Below are 24,930 nucleotides of genomic sequence, written 5' to 3'. Positions count from 1 at the left end.
ACCCCTAATGAAGACCACCTATTTTGGTAGGTTTTTTATCTGATTGAGTCTGACTTTATTTATTGAGTCAGCTATAAACAATACCCTTCACCAAAATGACCAAAAATATGTGTCTACCTTGGATCCTGGTAACTAATTTTTGTCAGAGGATTGGAAGCTGATACATACATCAAGAGAAATGGAGTCAATTACCTTGGTCAAATTTTTTGGCCTGGACCTGTTCCTATTATAATTTAACATATAATAAATAGCATTGTTGCAGCGCTGTACTGCACTATTGTAAAAAGTTTAAGCAGCGATGAATTAATCTTGGAAGGTGGCTTAGCTTTCAAGAAGTATATATATAGCTCAATGGGATCCTGAATATTAAAGAAATTATATCCAATAGTGATTGTGATTAGTGTGTTCCTTAAAAAAGAAGAAATTGACAAGAGATCAACACAAAAATTCAGATACATAAAAGAATATTTGTAATGTAATCAGTTCGATTTCTAAAACCTTACTAATAGGTGAGATATTGAAATATTCATAACAATAAGTGTTGCTGTGAAAGCACGAGTAACATATATAAAAAGGGTAATGTTAGGTAACTAAAAAATAATTACAATACAGAAATGTTATATAAAAAATGTTATTCTTTTGATAAGCAAGTGACATACACCTTTTTATCATTTATTTTCTTTATCACTTATTATTTTGCTGTATGTTTGGAGTCATTAATGTTCTTTCAAAAATCAATTTAAGTTTTTTCTAAATCAAATCCCTAACATCTCTCAATCATATTATTATCCATTAAAATACAATAATTCTCTGCAAAAAATTATGAAAATTAAATTAAAAATTTTTTAACAACTTCTACTATACAACTTATATTTTATATATAGACTATTAAAAAATAAAACATAAAATATAAACAAAAATTAAAAAATAAATTTTTAAAAATAATTATTAACTCGTTATATTAAAATCAATAAATAAGCATACATATGAATATTAAATAAAAATATTAAAATAATTAAAATTATGATCTATTAGTGCACATATGAGATAATTTGGAAAATATAATAAGACGTATAGTTTAAAATTTGATAATATTAATTATAAAAATTTATTAATTATAGACATCATATAGGTATGAAATTATGAATATTATGAGTACAAATTATGGATGTTATTAACATGAAATAATGGATGTTATGTGTATGAATCTATGAATGTTATGAGTAAATTTATCAATTGAATAAATTAATTTAAGAATGATATGTTTTTTTAAATTCAATTATGATAAAATTTAAAAACATCTGTGTTAATTTTATAATTACTTATGCAATAACTAGAAAATGATATGTGTATGGATGTAATATCTAATATCTAATGTTAGTTGTATGTAATTATGGATGTTATGTATATAAACCTATGAATGTTATGTGTATGAACTTAGTTAGTATAATATAATTATAAATGCACATAAAAACACATACAAAAAATAAAACAGTTTATTATCATACCTCATCAAAACTAGTGTAATTTTTCATATTTTCGAAAATTGATTGACTGGCAATAACCTTGTTGGGTGAGTCCATCTGTTGTTCAAATTCTTCAACACTTTCTACCATAGGTACCGTATTAAGGTCGAATTCAAATGCCATACTATTTGTAATGATAAAGATGATTTCTTATAAAATTCCTTGACATATTCTAATTGTGCTTGCAATAGTATTAGAATTGTGAATTTTGAATGAAAATAATTGAATTAACGGAAACAAAATCATATTAGGGTAGCAGATTTTGTATCTCTCTATTGAATGATGATAAATGACTTAACAAAAATAGAAAATTAATTACAATAAAAAACGATAATGATAATAATAATAAAATAAAAAAGCGTGTATGATAATAATCAATTACAATTATTGAATTTATGTGATATTATCGTATTTCTATTAGGCGAAAGAATAAAGCAAGAATCAATTACAATGATAAATCATAACCGTTATTAATTATTATTATTAATCTTTATATGAATATACTAGAAAAACTATATATGCTATTACGTGTGTCTTAGGACAATTAATGTCATATAATCATTTTATTTTATTCTTAAATATAAAAATTAAATTATAAAAGAGAATATTAAGTATTAATTACAAGAATGCCTAATAGTAAGGGATATAATATTATAATTATTATTAATAAGTGGAGTTGATAAGAATATGATAAGTGAAATGATAACTAGAATGATAAGAGAGTGGGTTAAAAAATAAAACTGTTATTAAATGATGTAAATGAAGTATATTATAAAAAGTTTTGACTAATTATGGCTGAAATTTTTTGGTTAGTAAACTTTTTCGTATAAAAAAGAGTCATCAAAGGACCATCTGACTTTCACAATTTCTAATTTTAGATCATTTATTACAAGCTTGACCCAAATTAAAGTGGGAAGAAATAATAAATTATCAGAGGATCCATAATTAAATCCCATTCGATATTGCCATAAGGGATAAAACCATAGAGCAAATGATACTTATCAAGCATAATACATCAACTTAGGATATCTATATATAGTTGCACAGCAACTCTACCCATAATTCCATATTTTTTTAATACAATATAATTGTTATTAGAAGACAATTGGATCCAAAAGTAGTGCAACAACATATTCTCTTAGCAGTTCAATGTTTGTGTATTTATCCTCAAAGTTTGAGTATGTAAACTCAGTTATACGAGCAAAATTAAGAACAGAATCAAGCACGGGTCTTGGGATATTATTTGATTTAAGACATTCTTCGTTTATATCCTTCCAATAATCTCTGATCTCCTTTAGAATGAGTTTGTTGGCCTCTTCTTGAGAAAGATCGTATTGTTTCATGCAGCATTCAATTGCAGAAGCAACATGTTCTCTTTGCTGCTCAAACTATAAATAAACCAAATCCAAAACATCATTAGACAAGGTGAAAAGAGTAGAAATAACTTTTACCCTTCCATAGTTATATATGTACATCTTCAAAAGTTATTTCCTTGCCATTAGTGCTTTAATTTTAATTAATATAAATGATTTTGATTTTTTTTTTTGGAACTTACTAGTCCTAATATTACCTGAAGATATTTTACATATATATTTCAGAATAAATTTGACTTGATTAATTCTCTATATATATATATATATATATATTTATCAAAGATAGGAGACTCGAACCCGCAACCTCTTAATTGAGTATGGGGAGACTATGTCATTTGAGTTATAACTCATTGTTGATTAATTCTATATATATACACAGATAATGATAATAATCCATGTTATTACTAATACAAGAAAATAAATTAAACAAATAATATTTTTCAATAATTATTACGATTATGTCAAATATCAATGGGAATTATCTACTTGGTCATTTGTTAAAACCTTAAAAGTCATAAACTAGTTAAATTTTTAAATAAATTATAGGAATTATTTAGAAGGAGAAAGGAGTAAAATTAAGTTCAATTTTAATGTCTTCCCAATATTATCATCACTAAATAAACAAAAAAAAAAAAAGAAATAGTTGGAATAAAATCGCTACCTATATATATGAAGACATCCATTTAGCAGTTAATTACAATTTATAAAGTAACTAAAAAAGTTTGAAGTTCATGCAAGTTAATTTTGATAAAAAAAAAAAAATTCAGACATTTCCAGTATCAATTAAGCATATATTTATGTCAAAATAAACAAATTAAATACCTTATGTGAGGCCATATCATCCATGAGTCTGCCAATAAGTGACACAGCTTTTACAATTTTTGGATCACTCATTATTATCCAATCAAACACTTCTTTTGTTGCAAATCCTGCCAAACCAAGAAAAGCTATGATCTGAAGTGGCAATGTAGAAGATATAGCTCCATTAACCTTATACTCATCATATGTTGGAAGGGAGCTACTCAAATGAAGATGCAAAAAACATCTTTTTATGAAGATGCTTTGTATAAAAGTGTGATTTATTGATTTGGCCACACTTCAAATAAAAACAACACTTTTATAACATATCAAAATCTAACCCTACACTCCATCATCTAAGGGTCAAAAAGAAAAATCATCACATGAAGACAATTATAATATCTTCATGGGAGTACCCACCATGTTGGAATATAGCCCCTATGACACCATTTTGCTTCAACCAAGTAGGATTGTGCCAAGTTAAAAAACTGCAAGTAGAATGTATAAACCAAATAATTATTATTTGACTATTTTAAGGTTATTAATCATAATATATTTTTTAAAAAAAAAAATATTAAGGAATTAGAGGGCTACCTCTTGTTTAATATGTTGCAACACCAAACCTGAAATTTCATCTTTTGAAGTCATTGACTCAATTTCATCCCACATTTCTAAAATTGTATTAAATACGGCTTTCATGCATTCCGGAAGAGATTTAATGAGACTAATATCCCACCTGAGGAAAAATAAAAAAGAAGGAAAATTATATAGATAAAAATTGCATAGTAAACGAACTACACATACATGAGTTTGAATAATATATAGGAATTGCTACAATAAATTAATTATGTAGATTATATTTAGATGTAATAAATCAACCTTTGGATTGCCTGTGTGAAGAGCTCAAGTTCTTGGAGTGTGCCATAGGCATCATAAGTATCATCAAGAAAAGAGATGCATACAACCAATTTGGTCATCAACATTCTTGCAGTGCTATATTTTGGATCACAGGATATGGCTAATGGCCAAAAATATGCTTCAACCACTCTTTCTCTTGCATAAGGGATCTTTATCGAAAACTCACCGTTTTTCCACCACCTGCAAGAATATTTTAAAATAGCTCGAAATATTAAAATATTTTCATATGCCTAATTAATGCTAGAATCATATTAAATTTTCCAAATTTAATAGGATTATAGTAAGCAGTAAAGTGTTTTGGTTAGTGTTATTGGACTTACTTGGTGATATTACCAACTTCAGTTTGATGCAATTTCTGTAGCATGTTGAAATCTAATTTTGCAAAAGTTAAAAGAAATTTGTTATGAGAAGGATCTTCTTCATAAAAAGACATATATGACCTTGTCCCTATCCTTGGAACTGCCTTGTGAAGAGGTTGTTTTAAGCTCTGGTCGATTTGCCCGGCAACAGATTCACTCAATTGATTGGTGAAGGACTTTAGTTTAGTGTATGTGAAATCATGTGCTTCCTCTAATATAGCTTCTCCATGAACACTCAATTGTGCAGCCTCATACAAACTCCATATTCCTTTAACATCTTGAGAAATTATTTCTCTGAACCTTCCTTCACTGTTCTTGAATTTGTTAAATATATCTGTTATTCACACATATTAACTATCATGAATCTCTAACATGTGACTTCCATAAATACTTAGTTTAGTTTGATAAATTAACACTAAAAAAATTTGTTTATTATTATATATTATCTAATCAAATTTATACATTTAAATCAAAGTAAGGACATAAGGAGTGAATACCAAATTAAAAGTAATTACTAAGTTTGCTAATAAATTAAAGCACTATATGATTATAATATTACATACCTGATGAAATTTGATATCCTTTTTGTCTGAGCAAACGAAAGAGTAATGCGTGAAAGTGAATTCCACCTTCTTTTGGGATAATAAACTTATTGTTGGTAAAGTTAATGTAGATTTGATTGATTGCTTTCTCAATTTCATGTTCAAAATGATAAGATATATCTAAACGTTGAATTGAATCAATGATATTTAATTTTTGTAAAATATCATTATCTGAAGAGAGCTGCACCCTCACTTCCTCTCTGAGCTTTTGAGCTTGTTGCTCCGTATTGTCATCTGGTACTTCCTGTTTGGCTAAAACTATTACAAGTATTTCAAAGTAAAACTAAAACTACAAATTGCATACATAAATTAGAATAAAAAATTTATTGTTCGGATGTCTTGGTGAAACATAAATCTGCTTTATAAATATATATAAACGTTAAGTGTTTAATTTGAGTAACTAATAACACACTCAAAACTCAGTTTAAAAAATCAATTTGTAAAAACATAAATTAATCGATCATTCCTATGAATATAATATTAAACTCCTCTAAAAGAGTATGCTCGAGAAATAATAACACAAAGTTATTGTATTTAACTTAATATTCATAATTTTATATCCGTAACATCTATAATTATATATTTATTTTATTTAAAATCACTCATTTATTTTAATAATAATTAAAAAATATAAAATAAAAAAATAAAAGCATTAAGTGAAACCAAAAAGATAAATTATGACCCTTTATAGCTCCCAAACATTTTTCTAAAAATATTGCCTTTAGATATTTGATCATTGCAAAATTTTACAAAAGTACCATCTGAATTTAATTTATAGTAAAAATTTACGTACAATTATTTTTATATAAAGTTGATAGTTAATTAAAAGTCGTTAAATAATAATTTAAATAAATACGTCAAATTTTTTAATAATTTTTAACTAACAACTTTACACGAGAAAACAACTGTGACAAAAAAGACAACTAATAAGAAAAAAAAAAAAGACGACATACCAATAATGGATGTGAATTGTCATATTGAAAGAACAAACCGTCCCAAATGCTGGGTTGAAAATTCGTACAAGGTCGTGTTATATCAGATGATAAATATTGATCATCATTTGTAGTAGCAGCAAGAGACATGATTGTCACTCACTAGTTTTGTGATTTGGAAACGGATCCAAAACTCTAATTAATTTTCAATGCAAACGGTGGTCCACACCATGTTATAAGAAAATTTGTTGTTTGAAAGTTAAGAGTATATAATTTAACTTTTAAATAAGTTTGTTTAGATAAAATCTTCTATTTTTGAAGTAAAAAAATAAAAAAATACAGAAAATTTTTTATATCGATAACAAAATACGAAAAAAAATGAAAAACATGTTAAGAGAAAGAAAAAAAAAGAAAATATGTTGAAAAAATTTTTAGTGTGACAGTTGAAATATTTTAATATTATTTTTGTTTTGATAACTTTTAATTAGTTAAAAAAAATTTGTATTATTATTAAAAAATTTCGGTGTCAAAATTTAGAAATTTCTCATGTAATGTTTAAAAAGTTTTAATGTTATTTTTTTGATAAATTATGTATAATTTAAAATTCTTCTCTTTTTCTTTTTTATCATCGTTATTATCTTGTTTTTTTCTTCATCTTCTCTTTCTTGTTTTATCTTCTCATAATTTTTTTATTTTCATTATTTTAAAAAAAAATAAAAATAAGAAAAAAATTAGAAAAAAATATAAAATATTGCAATAACACTAAAAAGATGAAGAAAAAGAGGGGGAAAAAACACAACAATAATAGCAGAATAGAAGAACGACGATAAAGAAAAAACATGCTAAGAAAAAGAAGCGTGTGATTTATGTACACCTTATATGAATGACTTTTATCGGGTTTAGTCAACTTGATTAAACTTTGTAATTGTTATTGGACTATATCACACATGCCTACTCGATTTTTTTTTTACCATATAGAATTATAGATAACTTTAGGGGTGTGTACGCGGATTGGATTGGATCAGATATGGTCAAAAATTTGATCTGATCCGCACAATTTTCATCGGATCGGATCAGATAAAATATCCGCGTTTTTTAGTATCGGATCGGATATCGGATATATCCGCATAATTGAACCTTCTTTTTTTAATCATATTTTTATATAAAAAATTCAATAAAAATATTTCTTTCACACTTTTAAACTTATTTATTCTTAAAATATTTGTACTCAAACTTTTCTTAAATAACAAAAATAAAATAATACAATATATAAATAATAATTACTAACTAAAACATACAAACAAGTAAATATAATACTAAACATATATATTTTTTTAATTATTATTGTGCGGATCTATCCGCGGATCGGATATGTGAATGTAGAATAGATATCTGCGATCCGATCCATAAAGGGTGCAGATCGGATCCTATCCGATCTGATCAATCTGTGGATCAGATCATATCCGCAATTTTCAGATCGGATATAGATATTTATCGTAGATCTACTGATACGATCCGATCGATGAACAACCCTAAATAACTTCTATATAACTAGAGATCTCATATAACTATTATTCTTGTTAAACTTAAAACTAATCATTTATTCACTTTACAGTTTACACACTGCTACTACTACTACACTTACCGGAGCATTATTTTGAATCTCTTGCATAGAAGTATCAGATCTACTAATCCATATTTTGAATATGTGCAAAAATTCAAAAAGATATACCACGATAATATAGATATAACAATACTCATTGTTTACCATATATGGATATGCATATACAAAATTAAATAACATACAAAAATTTTGGAATCAACATATTTCAGGAAAGTGTCATGCCAAATGCTAGGAGCAAAATTTAGAGAGGGTCTCATTTTTTTTACAATTGAAGGAGTAAAGTGTGATCTCTTATCATTAATTTTATAAGTGAGACCAACAATAAATATGAGAGAGAGAACAATGAAGAGTTAAAAATCACACTTTACATTGTCAATTTTTTTTTAACAATTGAGAGGATCCATCCTCAATATGGTTCACTCATGCAAAGGCAGATGAGTTAATGCCCCCTAACTGGATGCCCATTTTCAAATGTAAAAAATGTGAGGCCAAGTGGACAACTATGTACCAAACAAGATTCTTTTTTATTTTGTCTTATTAAGTGAATTTTAACCAACCCTCAATTATTAGAGAATTGAATATTTTTTATGAGTTGTTTAATTTTAATTAGAGAAATTCAATTATGTTATCTTAATTAATGTTAACTATTTTTTTAGAATCATTGTGATATAATTATGTTACGGTAATTACTATAATTACAGTGTTTTAAAAAGTGTGACTAAAAGTAAGGTAATGTTTTTTTATTGTTAAATAACGTTTTTTAAAATGTATTATTTAAAAAAATACCAAAATATAAAAAAATATGACTTTAATTTTAATAAAACTTGCATAATTACTATAACCATCATAATATAGTCATATTAGAATTTACCATTTTTGTAACCTTATAAATTAGTTAATTAAATCAAACCACTAATTAAACTATGATAAACTTTTTTTACGAATTAAAAGAATAATATTCAAATAAATCCCAATTTGTAATTTTGAATTTTTTTTCAAACCAATAAAGTTATTTAATTAATTAAAGTGATTATCAAATAAAATAATTATTAATAAACTAATAATAAGTGTAATTAATGAAAGCTTATGGCTTGTTTAACATGTTGCAATACTAAATTTAGTATGTATTTGGATTAAAGTTTATAAGCGTCACTTTTTATAAAATTGATTTTACAAACTTAATTTTGATAAAAAGTGAGTTGGTGTTAACATGATTTATATTTTGTAATTTTGTATCAAAATGGATTATAATAAAATAAATGTCGTTTGGATTATATTATTCAAAATTATGTTTAGACAAAAACTATTAAAAAAAAGACAAATTTATATCATTCAAAATTATATTATTTTAACATTCTTTGATTATAATTTCTTTTTAAAAAAATTTAAATTTGTGTGTTAAAATTTAATATTCTTTTGGTTATAACTTTTTAATATTCTTCTTTAATACTCTTCTTGTATTTAGTTATATCTTTCTAATGAAATTTATATTATAAAAATTAACAATAGTAAATAAAATATATATTAATTTAAAAAACATAGTAAAAAAATATAAAATCAAATAAAAAATAAGGTTCTATAAAAAAATATGTATTAATAAAAATGATTAAAAAATAAGTAAAGTATTGTTTTTATCCCTAACATTTGGGGTAAGTTTTAAAATTGTCTTTAACGTTTAAATCGTCTTATTTAAGTCCCTAACGTTTTAAAATGGGCTCAATGTTGTCCTACTGTTAGGAATCTGTTAAAAGATGATATTATTGAAGGATAAAATTAAAATTTATTTCTATGTATCGTTTTTGTCCCCAACATTTTCGTCCTATTTAAGTCCTTAACGTTTCAAAATCGTCTCAATTTTGTCTTGCCGTCAATTTTGTTAATAGATCCCTAATGGCAGGATAACATTGAGCCAATTTTAAAATGTTAGGGACTTAAATAGGACGATTTAAACGTTAGAGACAACTTTAAGACTTACCCCAAACGTTAAGGATAAAAACAATACTTTACTTATTTTTTAATCATTTTTATTAACACATATTTTTTTTATAAAACTACAAATTGGTGAAAGATTTATTATGTTTGGTCATCAGAATCAAAGATTTATTGTTGGGATGTCTTGGTGAAACATAAATCTGTTCTCCTCCGTTTTATAAAGATATGTAAACATTGAACTAGTTTTTTTGTTCTTATTATTTTTAAGTAATAACTCATCAAAAATGTTTAACTTAAGTAACAATATATAATACACTCAAAACACAGTTAAAAAAAAAAACTTTTTTATTTATTTTTAGGTGATATACTCAACCACGGGTACAAAGAAAGAGCAAAGTTTAAGAATTCAACGAAACAAAATAAATTGAGCCATCAAAAACAATAACACCTAACTTTACAAGAGATCTGCTAAACTTCCAGTTGCCACACACAAAAACTAAATCAAAACATAAAAATATAAATTTATCAATAACACTAAACTCCCTAAAAGATAGTAATTATTAAGGTAAGTTAGTGTCATATAAACAAATAATAAAATGATTAGATGGCATACCAATAATAATGGATGTGAATTGTGATATTGAAGGAACAAATCGCCCCAAATGCTGGGTCGAAAATTTGCACAAGGTCGTGTTATATCATATGATAAATGTTGATCATCATTTGTAGCAGCAGCAAGAGACATGATTGTCACTCACTAGTTTTGTGATTTGGAAATGGATCCAAAACTCTAATTAATTTCTAATACAAACGATGGAAAGGACCCAAGGGTGTTTTATCGGTGAGAATTGAGAAATGAGAATGGACAACTTTATTGGCTCAAGCTCTCTCTATATATAGGGAGGGATATGAAGTAATTCAAAATGATTTTTTTTTTTTTTGGATGTAGATTGCAGCTACAGTGATAGAAATTTGAAGAAAAATCATTGGTCAAAGTCATTCAAAGGTTGATCAAATATGTTTTTGCTAATTTGTTCATAAGTCTGCAACTTCACTATATAAAATAACAAGTGTAATAGCCCGTGTCATGCATGTGATAAGATTATTGAAATTATAATTTTAAATTTTTTTGTTAAGATTAATTTAAATTATAATAATTTAATTAATAAAAATGTAACATATTATGTATGGTTTGTTTTTTCATAATCTAGTATTAAATGTATTAACTCTAAAATAGTTATTAATTAATTTTAGTAGTTTACTTTTTTCAATAAATCAAACATATATACTATACTTAGATTCACCAACAAATTTTTATATGTTATTTTACTGTCAAGTAAGAACATATCAAAATAAATAATAAATTATTAGAGAATTCTAATGCACAAAATTCTCTAATAAACAATAAATAATTTAAATCCACTAAAAAATAACTCAACACTTTTCTTTGATACCTACAAAACATATACCTGAAATAATATTATATCGATGTTAGTATACAGTTTTACAATCATCGATCGTATTTACTACACGTGACTCCTTCTTAAAAGTTATTCTACATACATGTGCAGTCGAAAGATAAATTACTGGACTTTATTTTATTTTTCTAAATTACTATAATTATGCATTATTCATTAAATGCTACTTGTAATATAATTGTAATATTGTAATATAATTATAATAAAGATATTTTTCTAAAATAAATTTAGAAGAGAGAATAGTGCTTTTATTTTGGAGGAAAAATAAATTCACGAGAAATTGACACTTCACTTTTATTAGTTAATAATATATTAAATATTAATTTTATATAATTATAATAAAGATATTTTTCTAAATTAGTAATCATGCATTATTTTTTAAATTTTAATTGTAATATAATTATAATAAAGATATTTTTCTAAAATAAATTTAGAACAGAAAATAGTGATTTCATTTTAGAGAAAAAATGAATTCATGAGGAATTGACACCTCACTTTTATTAGTTGGAAGAAAAATCCAGTTTTAGTATATTTCTCGTTATTATATATTTTTCTCTAATCATATATCCACTATTTTCTTTCCTTCGTTTCAACATTTTGAACCTGGGTTTAACTTATCGTAGTTCTCACTTCTTAGTCATTCTATTAGATTTAGTTTATAACTATTGAAATTCTTTGATTAACATAAGAGAAAAATATATTATTATATGATAGAATTAATATGAGTATATTTTGTTATTAAATACACAAAGTTAATGTAAAATAAAATTATACATAAAAAAAGCAAAGAAAATAAAATTAAAATAGCAAAAACGATAAAAAATTATTTTTACAATTTTGTTTTGTCATTTTTATGTATAGAAGATTAGAAAATAATAAACTTTTGACTAAATTAATTTTGTATTTGTTGTATTCAAATTAAATAAGTAATAAATTATATTATTTTAATTTATTCCTTAAATTTATATATCATAAAAATCAAATCAATATACGTAATTTTAAATTGTGTGATACTTAAATATCTAATCAAATCAATTAGTTGATATAATTAATGCATCATAATGAATTGTATTTAATGAGTTAAACAAAATAAATTAAGAAACACTCTCAGAAACATGCTACGTTGACTCTATCATTAAATGTAAAAAATCGATTTTTATATAATAGAATCGATAATATAATAGACGGCGAGAAAGAGAAAGATAAACATTTTAAATCCTAGGTTGTTTTATTTGGATGTTGTAATGTGGGTATCACATTATTTTACTTATTCTACCCCATCGACTTTTTGCAACTTTATTTCAGTATCAATAGAATTTTACTACCTTTTAGTAATAAATTAAAATCCAAAATAAAACTGAAAAAAAAGCAAAGAATATAAAATTATTGATTGAAATTTTATTTTATTTTTTGTTATTATAACAGGTATTTTTATTTAATATACCAACACCGTATAAAATTAATTGTAAAAAAAGTATAAAATATAAATAAATATACTGAATTAAGAGATAAAATTATATTTGTTATCTTATTTTTACTTTTAGTGGCACAATAGAATATCATGTACTCAACATAATTTAAGATGTAAATTATAATTAATTATACTTTTATTTTAAAATATTTAAAATTAATATTAATATAAATAAAAATAATTTAATATATTAAATAAATTAATAGAATAATATAAGTTAACTATTTTCTGATTAATTTTGTTGTTTTTTTCTAACTACCTTTAAAATTACGACTTTTTTTTTTTAATTTGACAATGAAATAAAATTAGAGTTGTTGGTCTACACCATTAAAAAAAATAATACTATGCAATTATATTTGTACATATAACATCTTCTTAATTTTTTATATGCAAAACTTAAGATTCTGTATTTCTTTGTTTATGCCATAAATAAGTATTATTTACAATAATTTGTATTGATTTAAAAGCTTAAAAACTTTTGTACGTATTAATTTTATATTTAATATCAAAACATGAAAATTTACTATGTCATTTTACTATTAATGTATGTAGTATTACATTATAAAAATATAAAATAGAATTGTATTATTAAATTTTAGTAATTTTAATTAGTTAATAATATAAAATAAGATAGAAGTATTATAATTGAATAGTATTGGTTGATTAGACTAAAAAAATCGAAAAACACTTTAAATAGAAAGCTAAATTAACTTTAATATTAAATTCATTAATACGATTTTAATTTTAGATAATAGTTAGATAATAAATTAGTAAAAGCAAATGGAAGGATGACTTTAATTAGTATTTGATAAAATATTCATTTAGAATAATTAAAAAAAGTAAAAATATGATATTATTAAAAATAATGCATTTTTATGTTTAAAATATATTTAAATAAAATATTTATAAAATATAAAATTTAGAATAACATAGCTTCATGAATATTAATCATTAATCAATTATGAACTAACATAAAATTATAATACAATTTATTGACGAAAAATAATCAACAATTAATATTAATAAATATAAAAATCATCCAAACACTTTGATTAAAAGTATGAGTGGTTAATTATTATTTATTAATAATAATATTTTGTTTATAACTAAAACTAAAAATATAATTATTCAGATTTAGATTTTAGAAGAATAAACGTATAAGTAACAAATAATCTATTTTATCATGCATATTATAAATTAATGAATTAAACTAACTGATATAATAAATTATAATTAATTAATTGGTATAAATTATAATAAATTATATGATATTTAAAAAGAAAATAAAATGAATAAGAAGAAAATAAAAAGAAATAGAAGAGATAAAAGACTACAATAAAATAAATTGAGTGTGAGAGTTTTATTTTTTTTACAAATTTTATATCACATCCATTTCAATAATAATAAATAAAAATACATCAACTTGATATTTAAGAGAAAATAATGAGATAAAATCATAACACAGTTCTAAAACAAAAGCTTAAATTAAACCATAATATCATTGCACAACACAAATTGAAAGTAATTTCACACTATAATATACCACACAAACAGGTAAATGACTTAAGTTTAATTATGAAATTTTTTTATTTATGCATACATGATAACACCATGGTCTATAAATGCTTCATGGATAACATATCATATATTGCTCTGAATGATGAGCATGGGTGTTGAAGAGTGTGTGGTAGTTTGTGTCTACGATAGTTGCCTTCTTGCGACGACGCCTCATAGGAAGAAAAAGAATTGTTGTAAAAGCTATCTAATGCAAGAGTAATTGGTAAATAAATGATATTTTCTTCTAGCATATATAGTCTTTTATAGTGGTAAAATAAAAATGGAAGAAATAAAATTTTATATTTTTATATTCGGAATAGAATTTGATATTTATCGTAATAAAATTAAATAACTAATCAGTTATAATTCATGTATTTAAATAAATAAAATAAATTAAATAAAAATACTTTTAAGAATTAATCAAATTAGTTAGTTGATACAAATAATTAGTATAATTGATTTTATTTAATTTGTTGAATTCAAAGAAATAAATTAGGAAATAATTGATTGAATTAATTAGTTGATATAATTAATTTATTATAATTGATTGGATTTAATAAATTAAAAAAATAAATAGAAGACTTTTTTCTAGAAGACTTTTTTATTTAAACTTCTAGTTTTTCTGATAAAACTCAATAAAAATTGAAAACTTAATCCACTTATTCTAAACTAACTTAGCTTCTTTTGGATTCATAAAATAAGAAATCTTCATCTTCTATATAGAGATAAGCAGTTTTCAAGGAAAAATCTACCTCAAATGTTAGGTATAGCCGTATAGGGAAAATTTAATTAAATAAAATAACAGCACATGTGTCTTACCTAAATTATGCAAGGGATTTATCATAATAAATAATTTTTGGACACTTGAGTGGACTTTTAAGTTTTAATTGTTCACTAAAATCTTGTCACTCGAGTAATATCTTATAATATCTAAACATATCATAACAAGTGGTATAAAGTGATTCACTTTCTAATGCATTTAAAATATTTAAAATTTAAACTCGAAGAATGAAATAGTTATTACTTATTATCCCCAAAATTTATTACTTCATGCATCATAAAATCATGTCTAACACATTGGGGGTGTGGTTTTTCTCGCAGGCTGTGAGAATTTGTTTTTCAAGTCTTCTCAAAAGCAGAACGGAATGTGACAATGGATAGAGTAGTATAAGATCTGAATTTAATTTTAATTTTATTTGTGTGCTAAAATTTTTATATAAGTTTAGATCTATTTTATTTGTAGATTGAGAATATTCTAATTTTAGTTTTACCTGTATTTAGTAAGAAGTTCTTAATTTAACATTCATTTGAAATATATTTTTATATAAGTATATAATATATACATATAAAGAGTGTGGGTTGGTCAAATAAGATTGAGACTCAACTTACACCCTATCCAATTCACACGAAAATTCTAATCGCACTCTATTTTATTCGTTACGAATTGAATTAATAATTTTATCTGACTTAATTGAATTGGATTAAATTGAGTATTGGCAAATAAAATATACACTGCTACTCCTAAATAGAGTTCCTTTATTAACTTTTTCGCATGGTGCGAGTCAGAAAATTTTTCTGTTTTCATAAGGAACAAAAAGTTTTTATTTTTAGAATTTGTGCAGATTGTGAGAATGTTTTTTTAACTTTTTTTTTTTGCTTTTTACAGTCTGTGAAAAAGTTTTGAATTGACAAAATCAACCTATGAGAAGTTTGCTTTTGCAGATTAAATTGACTAATACAATCTTTTACAATTTGTGAAATGACACTAAACTAATATTTTTTCAAAAAAAGCTCTAGCTGTTGCTGTTACTGTCACGCATGCATTTTTTTGTAGTATTATATTATAAAAAAATTTAAGAGAAGAAAAGACTCATATTATTAAGATGTGCAATAATATATTTTTTTATTAATATTATATCACAAAAATATATTTTTTATAAAATTATTTAAATCCTAAAATATATTTAAAAAATTAAATTATTTTTTTAATTTAACTTAATTTAGTTCTAATTTTAATTTCACTCCACCTCAATTTTCAATCCTTTACCACCACCAAAAAATTTAAGTGAGATAGGACTGATATAGATAAGAGGAATTAGATTTTCAAGATTTTTTTAATGAGAGTTCTCAATCTTTGCACTCTTCTTATGAGCTCCATTATTATTCTTTCTGATCAGAAGCAGAGGAACTGATCACCGTCAAATCTATAATGTCCACCATTTTTTTCATAAAATTAACAATCGGATGCAGTTCAATTTAAAAGAAATTTTATTTTTAGAATTCCAGTGTAATTCATTTGCAATAAATTATTGAAATCAACAGCAGTATTTATTTTATGTTTAATGGCACATTAATTATAAACTGACACTCATTTATGGAGTAGATTTTGTGATCCAGCATTTTTTTACTCTCATTTATAGAATAAATTTTGTGATTTAGCACCTTCTTACAAAAAAAAAAAAACCGCAAATGAATAACGAGTATTATCTTTAGCAAAATTTATTTTATATGAAAGATAATTTATTTGGTGGTGGTGACGATCCTAACAGTAAATTGAGGATTGAATAAAATTAGAACTAGAGTTGGATTAGATTAAACTTGAAAGGTATCACAAGCTTGTTATCATGGCTCTCCCTTAATATATGCCATTTTATTAAGGGAAGCATTATCTGTAACAATTTTATCAAACCTAAGACAACTATGTTATTCAACATATGAAATTTTGAGATGTTGAATGGCTTGATTTATGAGCAGAAATAACATGATAAATACAACTTGACTTTTTATCATATAAATAATTTTCTACTCAATAACAATAAAAAATACTTTGAGTACAGAGTACATGAGAAACAGTTGATAATTCCTAAATAATTTGATTAATTAAACAATATTTTTCAACCATCATTTCAGAGCCAAAAATTATCATTTTATGGTAAGAAAAACATTTTCAATTTAAACAGAATCATATCATAGCATAAGGAATTGTCCAACATATCAAAACATAAAGGGATTATCAAATCACAACTAAATCCCAAATTCAACAAATGTTTCAACAAAACAGAGCATGAGGCATCAACTCAGCAGAACATAAAAGGATTATCAAAAGATAACTAAGTTCCAACAGATATTTCAACAGTTCAGAACATAGATCATCAACATCAAAAAGCATTAATAACAACAATTCAGAACATAAATCATCAACAAACCATAAGGCATATGTACAGTGTAAGACCCAGAATTTTCAAATAAATCTTGTTATGAATTAATTTCAATTCATTTAATTCATTAGAAATTTTATCTTTAGAAATTATTTTATTAAAGCTAATTAAATCAAAAATTAAATCAAGTTTTGATAATTAATTAGAAATTTTACTTAATTTTATAGTTATTGAATAATTTTCTATATTTAAATTATATAGCTTAATAGTTGTAAAAGAATAAAAATTTTATATGATTTGATTTTAGATTAATTGTATTTATATCATTTAATACTTTAAGTTAAAGATAAAGAAAATTAATTATATTACCATGTATTCTCAATTAGAGTAATTTATTGAGAATCAATTAGTATTTTTATACCACAAATAATATTTTAAAGTAAGTTTAGAGATTAAATTAGTTTTTCAAATATTAATATTTTATACTCCAATTTTATTAAAATCACCAAACTATCCCTATACCTAATTTTTATCAAAACCCTAAATTCCCAAAATATCACCCTAATCCTAATTTCCCAAAAACCCAGCTGCCTTATCTCTTCAGCCACTGAACCTCCTTTTCTTCCATAAGCCACGCAGCATATTCACAGAAGAAAAAAAAAAGAAAGAAAAGAGAAAGAAGGAAAGAGAGATGGGGGACCGAAGGAAGAGAAGAAAGGGAGTGGGGAGAAGAGAGGGAGACGGCGCCGGTGGGCATCACTGCCACCGTCGCCATAGTTGTGCCGTCGGGAGGGAGATCTGAGAGAGCGAGCACAGAGTTGAGGGAGCAGAGAAGCCGCGCCGCCGCTGCACCATGCCTCGCGAACCATTGCTGCGTCGTGTCTATTGCCGTCCTCGCAGGCTCCTGTCACAGCCACTGTCCCCGCCGTGAAGTCCGTCGCCGTTGCTGCAGCTGTCAGCGCCGTCATCCATGGGTGAGGCAGAGGAGAGAGATCTGGGAGGAAGTGAGGATCGGGACCTGTCCAGCCACCGCGCACAGTTGCCGCTCCTATCGCCGGCCATCCTCATCAAATCCGCCGCCTTCGAAGCTTCTGGCCGCGACTTCTGACCGCGCCTCTGCCGCCGGAGAGCGCTGCTGCCACCGAAAACCGCCTTTGAAGCCTGTGTATGTTGGAAACTGCCGCTGAAACCCCTGTCTTCTTGGTAAGCACTTTGTTTCTGAAACTTCTTGAAATCAATGTTCCGTTGCAATCTGTTGGAGATTCTGAGATGCTGGTACCGCAGGTTTGGGTTCTGGTATTTGCGCGTCAAAATTAAGGTTGTTATTGAACCACCGGAGCTTCGGGGAGTGCCGGAGCTGCCGCCTGATCGGTTCAGAGGGTCATTGCTGCTTTGTTTCTCGTGGTGAGGTTATTTGATTCTATTTCAATTTATCGTAAATGTTCCATTACTAATTTCGTTCTGTTGCACTCAATATCAATTTCGCTTTAAATTCCAATTTATGTCAGAAAAGTGTTGTTGCCGCAATTTTTGATGCCGCTGTTGATATTGTCTGAAAATAAACAAGGTTGCTGCTACTGCTGTAAAATTGAAAATAAACAAAAGAGGAATTGATGAGTCTAACTACTGAGCTTTGACTAAATCGAGGTAGGAATTTTTCTTAAAATTTAATTTACATTACAGAGTTGTGATAAATAGATATTGATGCAAAAAGATATATTTATGTGATTATATTTGTCTTGTGGATGTAATGGATTGTTGGACTGGATTATTGGGTGCTTGATTGCTTGAGTGAAGTACGGTTGTTGATAAGAAATGGATTTGGAAAGTTATTTACTTGATTATTATGAAAAGTGGTTTTTCTTAGTTTGAAGTTAAACCGGTTTGATTTTGAGTCGGTCTGATTTTATAAATAATTTAATACTTGAGCTGGTTTGACTTTAAAAAGAGTTTCATTATTGGAATTGGTCTGATTTGAAAATACTTTGATAATGGAATTGGTTGAATTTTGGAAAGTGTTGAGATTTGGAAATGGTTGAGAAAGGACTTGAGAAATGTTTGGATGGGACCCAAAAAGGGTGGCAGTGTCCGAGTTTTAAAGGAAATGCTGCCGAAATTTTATAAAATTGGAAGCTTTATTTGAAGTAGTTAAATAAAAAGATTTGTTTTTTTAAACGTTCTATGCTTTAAGATTGATTTATTTATCAAAGAAAGAATTATGTTTTGAATTAGGACTGTTAATGAATGGGATGGAAAGAAGGATGATGAGAATTGATGAGGATTTTCCTTGAAATATGGTTTTTGAATGAAGTTGGAAATGAGATTTGGATTGATGAATGATTATGATGTTAAGAATGCTGAGATAAGATATTTGAATTATTTATATGGCTTATGAATTTGAAATATCTGAGATACGAGGTTCCCTGGATTAAGTACCGTGGCTTGCCACCACGTGTACCAGGTTGAAAACTCGATACTCTGTTGACCCTATGATGTAAGTGTGTGACCGGGCACTATATAAATTCCCGGGAATGTTACCCCCATTGAGTAATATTGATTATTTGAGAAAAAGCTATGCATAAACTCTTAGGGATGCACGTCGGGGGACAGTCTAAGTACAATTCAGACTTGTCGGGTTGGCTGGATAACCGACAGATGAGCCTCATCAGCCATAGGACAGGCATGCATCATATGCATTTGTATGCTTTGCTTGAGTTTGAACTTGTTTTGGTTTGCCTAATTGCTAAACTGTTCGTAACTGCTACTTGGACTATTTGCTGTAACTGCTGCCTACTTGTGCTTTCCTTGTCTGCCTTGCCTGTGTTTGTCCTGGCGTGCTACATTTGAGATTGAACTTTAGTGCTATATTAATGATTGTGTTGTTTGATTGCGTGGTTGGTTTCTGATTGAAAGTTTCTTATAAGAAAGGAAAGGTTTCGGATTTCTGAAAGATTAAACATTGTTTCTTTGAAAAGGTTTTGAACAATTACCTATTGGTTTTTAAAAGATTCATAAGGCAATGATAATCACTGAGTTTGAAAACAGTTTTCTTATAAAATATCTTCTTATGACAACTTTGAAATTCCGTGGTGAGACCGTGTGGTTAGGTTCTCACCCCCCTACAGCTTTACCTTTTCAGGAACCAGATGAAGAGGCATTAAGGAGCGTTATACTGCGTTTGGTTTATATATTGTTGTATTAATTAGATTATTTTTTTCCCTCGTCTTTGTTATTAAAAATTTGTAAGAGGGGTAGGAGTTGTATGTTTTATATGTATATTATATTATGAGTTATTATGTAAGGAGTTTTGTATATGAATCTATGCTTGCTTGTATTTTTGCTAAGATAAATTATTTATTTCCGGTTTTCGAAGAAATCAGCGATACAGTGTCGAGTCATAGGCTCCTATTTTAGTATTTAGTATGTAAAGTAGTCGTAATACTTCTTGCTATCAGAGTGGCGCAGCCGAAAGCGTGACTTCTGATAGTGAGGGTGTTACATTATGGTATCAGAGCGGTCTTTCCTGTAGAGCCTGAGGAATGGACCGATTATGCTTCAATTGCATACTCTGAGAGTCTATCATGTTGTAGGTCTTGTTTGAATAACGAGAATTAGAACTTTATGCACATGACAGTCTATTGATTAATGCCATTAGTCTTGCATTGCATAATTCCTGGTATTAAGTTTGGCCGACTTAACACTAGTGAATTATGTATATGTAGGCATTAATGGGTTATCATAGACGATATGCGAGTCATAGATAATGCGAATTGCGGGTTTTGGGAACGTTAGGAGTTAATTCTTGAGGTTACTCGGTTAGGTGTCTTGAACTCTGCGAATATCACGTATCTTATTCCTGCTTGGTATGTTCTAAGTTTCTTGTCTGCGATATTTTTCTTGGAAAGTGAACGGATTATCTTTCAATCCTACTCTCTTGTTCACGTACGCTTTTTGTTTGATCCTAACTACATATTCCTGTTTAAAACCCTCGGTGTATTTACCTTCTTTATTTAGGTACTTCTTTTTGAATCATGTATTTTTTAATATACATTTAAATCTGTTTTGATGCCGGACACTTTTTTAAGTTCATATTTTGAGTCCTTTCTAAATAAATTGTAATTTAGTTTTCCTCTTATTTGATAATAATTACAGCCATTCTTTAAATCTTAACAAAACCGTTTCTGATTTGAAATATACAACCGCTTTTAATTTGATATGTACTTCTTTATATAAATGTTGAAAGTTCCTTATACAATTTAAAACTAGTTGTTTCCAATACCTCGCCTGTTTCTTCACTGATTTATGGAAATGTATATATACTTCAAATATAATTTGATTTTCTAACAATTTTATTATAGCTTTTACGAATATCCTTATTTGACTATATATTTAGATATTTTTCAAAGAAAGGTTTTTATCTCTTTCCAGTTGGTTTTGTTTGGTAAGCTTCACCTAATTTATTTTTATTCGAATTTGGTTTAGCATACTATATTATTTATGCAATTATTGTTCTTACAAAAAAATGTTGGACTCATGTCTTTATTCTTATGAATGGACCAATTTCTTTCTTAAATTTTTTATTTTTGTGGATGTCATATTTAATTCTGTTTTTAACTACTCTTTTATTTTTTTAACGTTACCATTAGTCTTAGTTTTTCATTTCTTGTGAAACTCATTCTCATCCGAGTCAACTTTAATTTGTTTCCATCTAATGCACCATTTGTCCTTTTATTTGTCTTTCTTTAGTCAAAGGTTCTTTCTTGAGAATTTTCTATTGATTGAGTTGTCTTCCTGGCGCGTTTTGTATTCCTTTAGACCAATTGGAAACTCATTTGATAATCAATACCCAGTGAGTTCTTGTTTGGATTCCCTTAATTTAAAGATCCTTTCTTCCATGGGCTGATTTCGTTTTAAGCACATCGTGATCTTCTTAAATGATACTTGCGAGGGTGTTATTTCAAGTATACTTTCAGAATTTTGTTTTGAACCATTTTTGAAAAGGTTTTGAATTCTTTTGAAGAAATTTAAGTTTTGAATCAACTTTTTAAGTTGTTAAGTTTCTTCTTAAGCTTTTCGTTTCTATGAGTGACATGCTTTATGAATCCTAATTGAAATCCTTCAATTTAAGTTTCTTTCTTAAAATGAGTTAGTTTCCTTTTTAGCACATCTTAACATTATTGAACATCCTTATAAAGTTGTGACTTCAAGTATATTATTGAAGTTTTGATTTAAACCTTTTTAAACAAGTTTCGATTTATTTTTATGCAAAGTTGTCCCTGACTAGAATTGCTTTACTTGAGCAGTGCTTCTCTTTGGTGTGATTTGAACTTGTTTTGGGGCGATACATCTATTGAAGTTTTAATAAAATCGCTTTCAATTTAGCTTACAGTCCTTTACCTTATACTCTGAAAATTTCTATGTGATTTAAACCTGTTTGATTGTAATACATCATCTTTTCTTTTATGAGTAAAATTTTATCTCAGATTTTCTTCCAACAAGATTATAGTTTTCATACACGCTTAAAAAAGAAGAGAAAATACAATTTTGCTCTTAGCCAAATTAATCTTTCCATTTACAAAGTTTGTGTAATCTATTTCCACTTGAATTTATATTGAAATAATGCCACATTTACATTTTTATTACTCTTTTGAAGGATGTTTGTTACCCATTTTCTCTTTTAGAACATCAAATGATTTTCCCTTAAGTTTTCATTCTTTACGAATAATGCATTTGAAAATATTTTTAACCATACTCTTAAGTTCTATAAACTTTGTCTTTGGTTTGGATATACTTCTTCTGCAAACCTCATATTTACTTGACTCAGCTTGAATTCGTTTCAAAATGCTGCATTGTCTTTTATCTTATTGGTCTTATCAAATTCCTTCGATTCAAGAGTTACCCTTAAAGATATTAGTTGACTCTCTTTCCAGCATTCTTTATTACTTGTTCATCCTTGTCTACTTGTGATTTCAGCAATTCTTTCAAATTTTCGCGAACACGGTTCTTGTCGCTTTTCTTCCTTTTCTATGGTCTACTATCCTTCTGAGTATACTCGAGATTAATTTTGGCATTTTGTGCGACCATTAGACTTAGTAAACGACACATTAGTCCTTTAGGACACGTTTGGTGAATGCAAAAGGTAAAACTCATAAGTGTACGACATCACAGGGAGTTATGAAACCTTGTTTTACGTGAAAGAGTTTTGTTGATGTGGGACTTATAACCAGTAGTAAGGATTGCAAAGTGTTTAACAAAGTTGAGAACTTTCGGATGAGTTGCTCAATGAAGTACGGTTAAGAAATGGTGGAGATAAATTATGTTGAAGTTTGAATAATTGAATCCCTAAAGTTGAAATAAGATCAGTATGTGGACGTTAAGCACATCATTTTAACCCCAGCTTGTGTTATAACCTTTTGCCGCATTGCTTTACCATCACATGTTTGAAACATATCATCTAGTACATCAAGCCTATCTTGTAACTTCTGTTTCGCATCACACTTATATCCTTTATAACTTTATGCCATACGAAAATTCTGGTATTTGAAACTATATGAATATATATACTGAGAACTTTTTACCTTTTCTTTAAATAAGTTCAAGAGTGAAGTAATATGAAATCTCTTTTATTTTGTATCAATTTTCGAGGACGAAAATTTTATAAGGTGGGTAGGATGTAAGACCCAGAATTTTCAAATAAATCTTGTTATGAATTAATTTCAATTCATTTAATTCATTAGAAATTTTATCTTCAGAAATTATTTTATTAAAGCTAATTAAATCAAAAATTAAATCAAGTTTTGATAATTAATTAGAAATTTTACTTAATTTTATAGTTATTGAATAATTTTCTATATTTAAATTATATAGCTTAATAGTTGTAAAAGAATAAAAATTTTATATGATTTGATTTTAGATTAATTGTATTCATATCATTTAATACTTTAAGTTAAAGATAAAGAAAATTAATTATATTACCATGTATTCTCAATTAGAGTAATTTATTGAGAATCAATTAGTATTTTTATACCACAAATAATATTTTAAAGTAAGTTTAGAGATTAAATTAGTTTTTCAAATATTAATATTTTATACTCCAATTTTATTAAAATCACCAAACTATCCCTATATCTAATTTTTATCAAAACCCTAAATTCCCAAAATATCACCCTAATCCTAATTTCCCAAAAACCTAGCTGCCTTAT

At 26.5% G+C, this 24,930-nt stretch overlaps 2 protein-coding genes across 3 annotated transcripts; both read right to left on the bottom strand.

Annotated features, from left to right (window-relative positions):
• Positions 1-2,344: 2,344 nt before the first annotated feature.
• On the bottom strand, positions 2,345-10,989 carry LOC112770961 ((-)-germacrene D synthase). 2 transcript variants are annotated; one of them, XM_072225693.1, is made up of 8 exons: positions 10,678-10,989; positions 5,538-5,820; positions 4,936-5,308; positions 4,577-4,795; positions 4,292-4,433; positions 4,118-4,185; positions 3,722-3,853; positions 2,345-2,914 (listed from the first exon to the last, which is right to left on the bottom strand). In XM_072225693.1, coding segments are annotated over exons 1-7 (1,218 nt in total). In that variant the 5' UTR covers positions 10,810-10,989; the 3' UTR covers positions 2,345-2,914; positions 3,722-3,852. The 2 variants fall into 2 exon arrangements, with proteins under 2 accessions (XP_072081794.1, XP_025671262.1); XM_025815477.3 differs by having other exon boundaries at positions 3,722-3,828; positions 10,678-10,943.
• On the bottom strand, positions 2,621-3,793 carry LOC140181260 (alpha-copaene synthase-like). The gene is made up of 2 exons (XM_072224787.1): positions 3,722-3,793; positions 2,621-2,914 (listed from the first exon to the last, which is right to left on the bottom strand). The coding sequence occupies exons 1-2, from the start codon at positions 3,791-3,793 to the stop codon at positions 2,621-2,623; spliced, it is 366 nt and encodes a 121-aa protein (XP_072080888.1).
• Positions 10,990-24,930: the final 13,941 nt, after the last annotated feature.

The sequence above is a fragment of the Arachis hypogaea genome, chromosome 18, assembly GCF_003086295.3.
Source record: "Arachis hypogaea cultivar Tifrunner chromosome 18, arahy.Tifrunner.gnm2.J5K5, whole genome shotgun sequence".
NCBI lineage: Eukaryota > Viridiplantae > Streptophyta > Magnoliopsida > Fabales > Fabaceae > Arachis > Arachis hypogaea.
This window is presented reverse-complemented; position numbering and strand designations above follow the sequence as displayed.

What these genes read in the sequence shown, in the direction of transcription:
- LOC140181260 (XM_072224787.1), bottom strand. Translation starts at nt 3,793, where the DNA reads ATGAGTGATCCAAAAATTGTAAAAGCTGTGTCACTTATTGGCAGACTC. An exon ending in ATGATATGGCCTCACATAAG is followed by an intron (nt 2,915 to 3,721) that starts GTATTTAATTTG and finishes GTTTATTTATAG; the next exon opens with TTTGAGCAGCAAAGAGAACA.
- LOC112770961 (XM_025815477.3), bottom strand. Translation starts at nt 10,809, where the DNA reads ATGTCTCTTGCTGCTGCTACAAATGATGATCAACATTTATCATATGAT. An exon ending in AGGATATCAAATTTCATCAG is followed by an intron (nt 5,309 to 5,537) that starts GTATGTAATATT and finishes TGTGAATAACAG; the next exon opens with ATATATTTAACAAATTCAAG. An exon ending in TTCACACAGGCAATCCAAAG is followed by an intron (nt 4,434 to 4,576) that starts GTTGATTTATTA and finishes ATTTTTCCTCAG; the next exon opens with GTGGGATATTAGTCTCATTA.